This window comes from Lolium rigidum, chromosome 4, assembly GCF_022539505.1.
Source record: "Lolium rigidum isolate FL_2022 chromosome 4, APGP_CSIRO_Lrig_0.1, whole genome shotgun sequence".
Taxonomy (NCBI): Eukaryota; Viridiplantae; Streptophyta; class Magnoliopsida; order Poales; family Poaceae; genus Lolium; species Lolium rigidum.
The window spans coordinates 233,293,063-233,303,602 of NC_061511.1; the positions used below are offsets into that span (position 1 = coordinate 233,293,063).

The 10,540-nt window shown below is 42.7% G+C and overlaps 1 protein-coding gene across 2 annotated transcripts; it reads left to right on the forward strand.

The window, feature by feature from the left end:
• Positions 1 to 888: 888 nt before the first annotated feature.
• Positions 889 to 3,074, forward strand: LOC124649814 (50S ribosomal protein L20-like). 2 transcript variants are annotated; one of them, XM_047189384.1, is made up of 4 exons: positions 889 to 1,016; positions 1,212 to 1,313; positions 2,056 to 2,276; positions 2,652 to 3,074. In XM_047189384.1, exons 3-4 carry the CDS (start codon positions 2,091 to 2,093, stop codon positions 2,832 to 2,834), a joined length of 369 nt encoding a protein of 122 aa, XP_047045340.1. In that variant the 5' UTR covers positions 889 to 1,016; positions 1,212 to 1,313; positions 2,056 to 2,090; the 3' UTR covers positions 2,835 to 3,074. The 2 variants fall into 2 exon arrangements, with proteins under 2 accessions (XP_047045340.1, XP_047045339.1); XM_047189383.1 differs by lacking the exon at positions 1,212 to 1,313 and having other exon boundaries at positions 2,058 to 2,276.
• The last annotated feature ends 7,466 nt before the right edge of the window (positions 3,075 to 10,540 follow it).

The following is a 10,540-nucleotide window of genomic DNA, read 5'->3' on the forward strand; positions in this document are numbered from 1 at the left end:
TCATAGATCGGTGAAATTTTCCCAAAAAAGTGTGAGTCGTAATGGCACAAAATATCTAGTGGGTTGTATCCATAGACTGAGGGAGTATTTTATTAGCAGGGTCAAGTAATAAAGTCGGACCGTCCCTCCGACAAAAAGACATGTAACAAAGTGTATGCAAAAGCAGTTTTGGAGGGGTAAATTTGGATGATCGATGAAAAGATTCTCGGGAGAGGCAGATTGTGTATAATAATACATAAAATTGAAAATGATAACTCCCTACCAAAATGTATAGAAAAGGAAATTCATAGAATAATATCCATTTTGTTCCATCCTTCCAAAGATATAGGCCGAATTTGAATTTTCATAGTTTCCATGCACAACACTGATCATGATTTTAGTTTGTAATAAAACACTATTTCGTAAAATAATATATATATATGACATAAAGTACTGTACAAGAAAAAACAACAATATTATTATTGCGTACACAATCCGTTTACTTCTGCGCACATTGGTGGTAAAATTTTATAATATTGACCACATGCAAAATAATTCAAATTATAATTTAGAGAGGAGGATGTAGTGTAGCAAGGAAGAGTTTGATTTGTATTCTCTTTTTTTCTTCGGGAATCTTAGAAAACTACCTTTGCTAAAAAAAAATGGAGATTTTTTAATTATTTTATTATTCCATAAAAATATACGGAGTACTCACGTTTCTACAAAAATGCGGAAGTTGATTAGCAATAATATACTCTAGTCTTCTACCACACAAATGGGCTGTTCAGCGAGGCCACCCACTAGAGCCCATTACCGAACGGACCACGAACCTATCTCAAACCGTGTAAAGACCATTCGGCCCACTCAGCGCGTCTGAACAAAGAGTCTACTCCTCACATTCCCCTCACATTCCCCACAACATCAGGTAACCATCTCGCCGCCGGCCGCCGCCACCGTACTCCCTCGCTGCTTTGCCAGGCCTGAACATTGCGCGGCGCCGAGGTAGTTCGCTGCAGGGAGTGTAGCCGTCTAGAAAGGTATTCACTGCACAATATAACTCCGGATTTTGTTTGTGATGCTTGTTTCTCATGTGCGGAACCTCAGCGCTAGGGTTCTAGGCGCGGGAGATCCGTAGGTGGTAGGGGATTCGTTAGCAGTTTCCGGTTTTTTGGTCGAGATAAACCCTAACGAGAGGAACCGGAAGAATCTTTATTAGGCCCGATATTTGACAGGATTCATAGCTGGGAACATTCGCTTGGATTTGGATTGTAGGGGCAACTGCAGACTAGATTGTTCTGATGGGTGAGGCCTGCAGGCATCGGCATAAATTTGCAAGCTACAGTCCCAAAGGCTTGTCCATTTTGGGACAAATATACATATATTTAGGTGATATTGTATCCAGAAAACCACAGGGCAAGTGCTTTAACTGGTATATATTTGATTTGGACGAGATTATGTTTGTTGCGGACTTGCAGTATCTTATAGTTTTACCTTGTAATTTGAGTGAGGAGAACTGCGCTAGTTGCATTTTGGTGCAGTGCCTGTTAATTGACAGCTATCAAACATATAAATCACAGGATTATGCTGTGAAATAGATTATGTGTTGGTGACCCATTGTCTGAGATTGTTCGTGATAGCACATTATATGGTGTCATAGGTTAGCTTACTAATTGGTGTCATAAGATGGGTCGATGGGATAAATTTTATGATAGTTCAAGCCTATGTGCAAAATTAATTGACCTTTTTGTACAGAGATAAGGGAATTGATTTCTGAACATCATACAATTCATGTCATCGTTTACAAAAGTGCAGACTATGTATCCCTTTATCAGGATAAAACTTCTACACACAGAATAGAAGATTAAACAACTATTTTTTGAGAATTAAGATTAAACAACTATCCCTGGTTGTGTAAGGTATTGATGAAGCTAAATATGGAAATTATCTCCTGATATGTCTCATTTGTATGCATTTCCGTACCCAGGGAATAAATGTCATAAGTATATGTGCAGTCTGAACTCTTATCTCATTACAGTGATTGATAATTAGTCCATTGTTTCTTGATGTTACGAATATAGGGAGGTTATAGTGTGTGAGTTCAGGACTTGAAGATGAACAAGGGCAAGATTTTTAAGTTAGCCAAGGGTTTCAGAGGAAGGGCTAAAAACTGCATAAGAATAGCCAGGGAGCGTGTGGAAAAAGCATTGCAATATTCGTACAGGGATCGGCGCAACAAGAAAAGGGACATGCGATCTCTCTGGATTGAGCGAATCAACGCTGGCACACGGCTCCATGGGGTATGTATCCAGTTACGCATGAGGTTTTACAAGGAAATGTGTTTCTTGCATTCTTATTGTAAAATAAAAATTGTGAACCAAGGCATAGCCTGGTGGCAGTTAGCTGCTGATTGGCTCCCAGCCCGCCCGAGTTCGAGTCTCCGTACTCGCATTCTCGGTGTTGTGCAACAATTACTTCTATCAATAACACAGCGCTGCTGGTTTCTCCCCAGTACGGTCAATCTTTTTTTTATTGTAAAATAAAAATTCAAATAAACCATCTGCTATGTTTTCCTACGTACAATCAGAATAAGATGCCATAGCCATAAGTTTTGGGGTTTCTAATTTGCTACTGTAGGCACTTGTTTAATGTACTTGTCTTAACTGACCATCCAGGTGAACTATGGCAACTTCATGCATGGACTGGTCAAGGAGAATGTCCAACTCAACAGGAAGGTGCTTTCAGAGCTGTCGATGCATGAGCCATACAGCTTCAAGGCTCTTGTTGATGTATCACGCACTGCGTTCCCCGGGAATAGGCCGCCTGTCAAGAAGGAAGGATTAGCTAGCATTCTATAAAAAAATCCTTCCTCAACAATTCAATCTACTAGTTACTGTTGCATCGAAAGTAAACTGATAATGTTACAGCTCAGGTTGTAACCTTGCAATGTACTGATGCGGTGGGTGGGTAGCGCATCACATTCTATCTGTTATTATGTCTGGTTGCCTGTTGAACAGAGGTTACATGTACTGTACTTCTTGCACATCTTTTGTGATAAGTTGCTACGTTTACGGACAATAATCCTTTAGAATTGGTCATTTGTGTCTTGTGTATAATAAAGCTAAGGTGGCAACCAAAAGACTACCCATTTTTTAAGCATGACAAAAGAAGATCTGGTCATTTAGGGTCGACAGTTTTTTCTTAGTACTTGCTTTCATATAAGTCGTGGAATCTCTGTGAAGGTTCGTCGAATAGGCCGCATCATCTTCTCTTCAGAGAACAGACCATCCTTAAATAGCCACTGCATGCCGATCTATAAAATGTGGGTGTGCAAAATTTATCATGACATTTATATGTCTGCACATTTGTTGGTCCACTTCTTGCAGGCAGCATTTCATGCACGGTTCCCCTGTTCTGGTAATTTACATCCCTTCACATGCCCTCTGGGACTATTACTTTTAACTTCTTGCCTGTCCTGATGAAACTTGCATCTGAAGTCTTGGAGTTCTTGTGAAGTTCTGTTGAATTGGCCGCATCTCATCTTCTTTTGGAAGAACAGACAATCATGTCGACTTGCAAAAGTTACCATAACAGCAATATGTCTGCACGTTGCCTGGCCCTTCTTGCTGTTAGCGTTTCATTCACAGCTCCCCAGTTGTGTAACTTACTTATTTTCATCCTTATACATGCTCGTTTCTCTAACCCTGTTGCTTTTAACTCGCCCCTTCTCCTGATGGAACCTGCATCTCCTGGGGACCTTTTTGGTAACCCTAAACTCTAAGCACAGACATCATTCAGCAGTTGGCACATGGTGTCATTGTCCATCTTTGGGTTGCCGTTGCTTTCTCCTTCATCTGGGAGGCTCTTGGGGTAGGTTCCTCTTGATTTCAGACTACTGTTAGGTATGCCGATGGCAAGAACGAAAGCGATCTTCCCCTGAAACGACGCGGAACATCGTTTTCGATTTTGCATGGCCGATCTGGTGTCTGTTCATTATCATATACTAGGTGCGGTGAGATGGATGCGAAGAGATTTAGGGCTGCTGAGTGCTCAAATCGCACTCAGTTGGTGGCCAGTTCCTGCCTGAGTCGGTTGGTCAGTACAGTACTGCAGTATAGTATTTGTATCAACATAAAGCATGCGTAGACAAGGCAGCCTGGGAAAGATAAACTTTCAGACGTGATTTTGGGTGCTCCTAGATTCGGTGATGTAACATTACATGACGTCGGATTAGCCTAGTTGTGCTAAATTAGTACTGGAAGCAGCAACCGAAATAAGCTGCGTCTGATTAGGTTAATGTGAAGTACAGTGTGTTTATGTGCAGGTTCAGGCCTCCTCCTCCCTGGAGGATGACATATAATGAGGCATCTGAACCTACAATTATCAATCTCTCATGGATGCCGGATTGCGCATGTTGCTAAGATCATCATGAAGGAGTAGTGGGATCGATCCAGAAACTGTTGGGCAACTTCTCGTGGCGATGCCACATGACTTGTCCAAGGTCGTCGCCCCCCGTTGCGAAAGTCAGACGCAGAACATGCTAGTAGGTCAACTCGAAACTCTACTTTATCAGCCCCTGCATCTCTTGCTCTTCTGTTCATGTATTACATGGACAAGAAGCAGTTTGGTAGTTTGCTCCCTCTTCTCTCTGAAAACGTCCACTCGTTTTTCTATATGTTGTCAGCCGAAAGAGGAAGAACCTGTTAATTAATTCTTAGAGAAAAGGTCGAAGCCCCTGCTTAACCTGTTAACTAATTACGAGTAAACATATGCTAGGAGACCTTTCATAAAAAAATCATGAAAAGATATTGCAAAGAGACGTGAATGGGGCTATTGACAGATCACAGGCTCATGTTGTGCTCCACTAATATGCATAGCTTAGCATAGTTCACTTTCATAGCTTGTTAAAGCAAGCCAGGATTTGACATGGCAATGCATTGACTGAGCTTGTTAACTAACATTTGTTTTTGAGGAATCTCAAGAAATGTGCGTGGTGTACGAACACGATCTTTATCTCACGCACGAATATTTATATCTTTCCTCCACGAGCTGGCGAATCATGGAAGTCCGGTTGAATGTTTCCACATACAATTGGCAAATCATCAGGCGCTGACAACTCATATCCGTGGTTCGTTCAGCATGGGAATTTCGTCACCTCCCCGTTAGTATTTCTTCATCGCAGTGATTCCTTACGGGAAAAGCTAAGGATGAAGAGGTCCTTGTGTATGTATATAAAACAACGGAGCAGAAGAAGTCTCTTCCGTTTCAAGCCAATCATTTATCTGTTCCCGTCACCAGATTGTGTACATATATATACATCCGTGTATATGTGACGTTCACTCTTGACTTGGCAACTAGCTCACGCACGGCACCATTCACTGGTAACAAGAGCCGTGGACGAAGAAAAAATAAATCTGAACTGACCTCCAGAGTTAGCTTAGGACAGAAAGGATCATCATTGCGGAGATATACTTTGGCTTATAGATGTGATGCATCCATTGTTTAAAAAATAATTTATAAAATATACAAAAATTCTGAAAAAACATTCAGTTCTATATCCGAACATTCTATCTATGTCTGCACACAAAATTTCGCAAAACAGAGACATTTTGGCCTGTGTAAGACAGTGTTAGGATTTGACGGTAGTGTTCTCCACTAATATGCCTAGCTTAATTCCACAAAATGTCTTTTTTTCACAAAACTTTGTGTGCAATCATAGAATATCTGGGAATTTTTGTTAAGAATTTTTTGACATTTGAAAATATATTTAAAATGTACTTTATAATAAGTGCATCTGGATCTACGAGTCAAAATATTATGTTCCTGTTGCTGTTGTTTCCTTGATCATAGGCGAAGCCACTCATGATCAAAGTTTAAAACAACCGGTGTGCTTCTTAGCGGTGGCATTTTTCAACAGCTAAGAAAGTTATACCAATTATCGTTTTTGCCAAACACACAAAAAAATTTCTAGAAAAATTAGGCATCATATACTCATATCAACTAAAAAATGTGACTAAAAATTCAAAAATATCAGCGTTACAAGCGTACTGAATAACTATCCTGATTGCAGCCATAAAAAGGAGTGTATAAGTGCATATCACAAAACCAGTCCATCTTCAAACTCAAATAAGAAAATGTTTGGAACATGGCGAGAGAAATGGCATAATTAATCATTTTAGGGTTATTTATCAAGCTATTACTGGCTAGCCTTAAAAGTACGGAGCTTTGGTAGGTATCCTATTTTTTGCGAAAAAAGACATTCGATCTGTTAATATCATCAACAACAGTACAAAGAATATTAAAGGTAACAAAAATTATAAATAGGTCTTTGGACCATGTAGTAAAGACTAGTCACACTAGAGTGGGCCGAAGGCACGCTGCCGTCCTAACCCCTTCTTCATCGGAGCTTGTCAAATCTTATCGAAAGAGAGCTTGTTGTATTAGACGGACGAGAAGTCATCACACTAAGGCCTCAAAGGACCAACTCATCAGAGCAACAACCATCGCCAATTATGAGAACCGTAGATCAGAAGAGCCAAGACTGTAACCACACCGACGAACATGGAAACAAGCCAAATCACATGAGATCTGCCGGACACAAACCTCCACGCGCCCTCCACCGGCGGTAGGCACACCACCGCATCGAGGATAGAGCAGGGAGGACCTTATTCGGCCATTAGGATGTAGCCGCCGCCTCATCATCTAGAAGAAGACACTTTAGCAGAGGCAGCTCCCAAATCTATGAATTCGAGATCTGGCTGGGGGATAGTGGGCAGCCCATAATACCGGATGTGGTTCGTGAGTTTTTCGGGACGAAAGCTCAGCGCTCCGGTGCCATCAGCGGTGAGGCCCATGGGCCCCGTAACCTTCTTGGGGATGCCTATGTGGGCACCTTATCTACATGTGGAACGCTTGACTGTAAGTTTCAATGATAGCGACATGTTGTGTCGTTACCCATTGGGGGCGTCGCGTCGCAAGTCTTGATTTGTTTATATCTTTGATCTGCTTTGTAAGAGGATTTACTCACCATTTTGTATTGGTTCTACCATGTGTGGCTTTATTTATAAAGTGGGCTGAAAACGTGTTTGGAGAAATGCTCCTGATTCACTAGTCCTAGAACGTTGCGATGGCGCGTTTTTCAAAACTGTGTTGATGACGTCTGTTGAGGACTTTGAGATGAACGCTCACTCGACCACTCGCTCGCTCACTCAGCATTCAGCAGCCACCCGCGGTGGTCGCCAGCCGCGGTTAATTTTCGCCGAACGAGCACCGTGGTGCCGTCACCACCTACGTATTGTGCAGGCCCGGCCGGGGGCCAGGAATGTTTGGGTCAGCCAATGATCTCCTGGTGGCGGCTGGAGGAGACGACCGAGCGGCGACAGTTGTGGGCGCCTAGCTGCCCTGCCACGCCAAAGGCGCCGCTGCTCCCCGGCCGCGCGTACAGCCCCATGTTCGCGCTCATCATGGCGTCCTCTCTCTTTCGCCAGTGCATGCGGCACCCGGTGCGCCCGTGCGGTTGGCAGCTGCGCGCACCCGGCTCGGGCGTCGCCGTCGCACGGCGCGTCGCCGTCGGCGTCGTGTCCGGCGATGGCGGTCGACGAGTACGCGCACGAGCCAGGCGGAAAGGGAGAGGAAGCGTGGCTGGCTCGGCGCACGCATGGCCACGAGGAGGCTCGGCGGCATGCATTGCCAGATCACCGCCCGTACGTCGGACTCGCGCGCCGTCTCGGTCGCGTGGCAGATGGGCAGCCCAGAAGGTGGTTGGAGGATGTCACTGTTCTCCTTCACCTTCGACCCTCGTGCATTCGTGCTAGCCTATTTGCTCTTTTCCTTTCGAGGTTTCATCCATTTTTCTTCGCTAATAGCGTGCTATAGCATATTTTGACGATCTACACTAAATTTTAATAATTTTACTCACTATGAAGCTATTTGCGAAATATGAATGTTATATCCAGTGATAACATTCTACTCACAGCCATAGGGGTGCACAAGACCCCGGTACAAAATAAAATTCTTTGTTAATTGGCATTTTTCACCACTTATGCATCCCTAAAATTTATTTTTTATCTGTTAACGCACCATGTGGGCAGCCGGGTGCCGGGTTCCTGATGCTCTAGCTCCGCCGCTGGTTATATCGTGCTAAAACATTATAGCGTTAGCTTGCTATTTTTTTACATCTTATTGATACAAGGATTTGATGAGTTTTCCTTGCTGATTTTTTTATTTTTGTTTGTTGTGGTGATGAATGTTAATCTGTTGATTTCTCTTCTGAATCGGAAGATTATATCGGCTGTACTGATAATTTTTAATAAACAATTTATACCATATGGTTGCCTCGTCAAATATTGATGTTAGGCTTCTAAAAAATTGGAGGAACTATTTTCTGTGTGATTATGTATGTGCAAATCTATCATTTTTAGACTGATATTCTTTATTTTTAGATTTTATCTGGTGTTTTTGTTTGAAATATAGCACGATATAGCATGCATAACATTTGAAGGATGCCACCACTATTTCTTTTAGCACGCTATTTTAAATCTTGAAGAAATTGCGAAGAACATCGGTTGAATTTGCATACCGCACGTGAACGAGGCCCAAAATCCACATCACACCAACTTCTTAATGCAAAGTGCTTTGTACCCGTGCATTTGGCTGATTAAGTTTAGTCCTACATAATGTTAGAATAGTTTATATTTGCAGCTCTTCAGAGAAATGTATAGCAGCCCACGGGTGTTACATACCTCTATGTTTGGAAAATAAAAAAAAATAAAAAAAATCAAAGAAAATTGAACTTTTTTTGAAATCAAAGATAACCAAGTATTTGTACTTGTATAAAATATTTTCCTAGGGAATTATTTTTATTGTATTCTAGGTAAAAAACAAACTCAAAACACCCCATGACCAGGCAATATTCTCTTTATATTCGTCATAATTTTGTTTTTATGCCCTGAAGAGCGAAGACCATGGAAATCATTTTTTTTCCAAACATTTCTTTACTAGTACAAACTTGATCACCCTTGGTTTTTAGGAAGGTTAAATTTTTTTCTTGCCATTTTACACCACTATTTTTTTTGGGGGTGTATGGGAGTGTGTAGCATCCGAGAGTTAAAAGTCCACGTTGATACGTCCAAAACGTATCTACTTTTCCGAACACTTTTGCTATTGTTTTGCCTCTAATTTGTGTATTTTGGATGCAACTAACACGGACTAACGTTGTTTTCAGCAGAATTGCTCTGGTGTCTCGTTTTTGTGCAGTAAATCCAACTTTCAGGAAAATCCTCGGAATTTATGCGAAAGGTCCTATTTTCCCAGAATATTGACGGAGCCAGAAGGGCAAGCCAGGTGGGGGCCCGAGGGCCCCACACACTAGGCCGGCGCGGCCCAGGAGGGGGGCGCCGCCCTGTTGTGTGGCCGCCTCGGCTGGCCCCCGACGCCTCCTTCGGACTACTTAATGCCTTCGACCTAAAAACGCACGGGGGGTAAGAAGAAATCGCCAGAAACCATCCAGTACGCCGCCACCGTCGCGAAACTCCGTCTCGGGACCAGAAACTCCGTTCTGGCACTCCGCCGGGACGGGGAATTGGAGGAGATCATCGCCATCATCACCACCGACGCCTCTCCATCAACCAGCCATGTTTCCCCCATCCATGTGTGAGTAATTCCCCCGCTGTAGGCTGAAGGGGATGGTAGGGATTGGATGAGATTGGTCATGTAATAGCATAAGATTGTTAGGGCATAGTGCCTAGTGTACGTAATTGGTACTTTTATGATATTGTTGCAACTTGTTATGCTTAATGCTTGTCACTAGGGCCCGAGTGCCATGATCTCAGATCTGAACATGTTATCAATTCATTATGATATTCATTGCTTTATGATCTTACCTGCAAGTTGTATACACGTATTGTTGTCCGGAACCCGAGGCCCCAAAGTGACAGAAATTGGGACAACCGAAGGGGGTGGCGGTGATATGAGGATCACATGTGTTCACGGAGTGTTAATGCTTTGCTCCGGTCCTCTATTAAAAGGAGTGCCTTAATTTCCAGTAGATTCCCTAGAGGCCCGGCTGCCACCGGTCGGTAGGACAAAAGATGGTGTGCAAGTTTCTCATTGCGAGCACGTACGACTATATATGGAACACATGCCTATTGATTGATTAGTACTTGGATACCGTTTTATTATTATTTGCAAATGCCCTGCTTTGATTGTTACATGAGTTTCTCTCATTCATGCAACGCCCGTTCATCCATCCCTGTGTCTACAGTATTTTAATCCTGCTGTTTACTATAATCACCACTGCTGTCTTTGTTACTCGCTGTCGTTATTTCACTATCGCTACTCGCTATAAAACTGTTACTACTGATAAACTCTTACGAGCAAGTCTGTTTCCAGGTGCAGCTGAATTGACAACTCCGTTGTTAAGGCTTTCAAGTATTCTTTGTCTCCCCTTGTGTCGAATCAATAAATTGGGTTTTACTTCCCGCGAAGACTGTTGTGATCCCCTATACTTGTGGGTCATCAAGACTATTTTCTGGCGCCGTTGCCGGGGAGCATAGCTTTATTTGTA

Excerpts from the sequence above, each read along its gene's own strand:
- LOC124649814 (XM_047189384.1), top strand. The coding sequence starts at position 2,091 with ATGAACAAGGGCAAGATTTTTAAGTTAGCCAAGGGTTTCAGAGGAAGG. Across the intron at positions 2,277-2,651 it reads CTGGCACACGGCTCCATGGG|GTGAACTATGGCAACTTCAT; the intron begins GTATGTATCCAG and ends CTGACCATCCAG.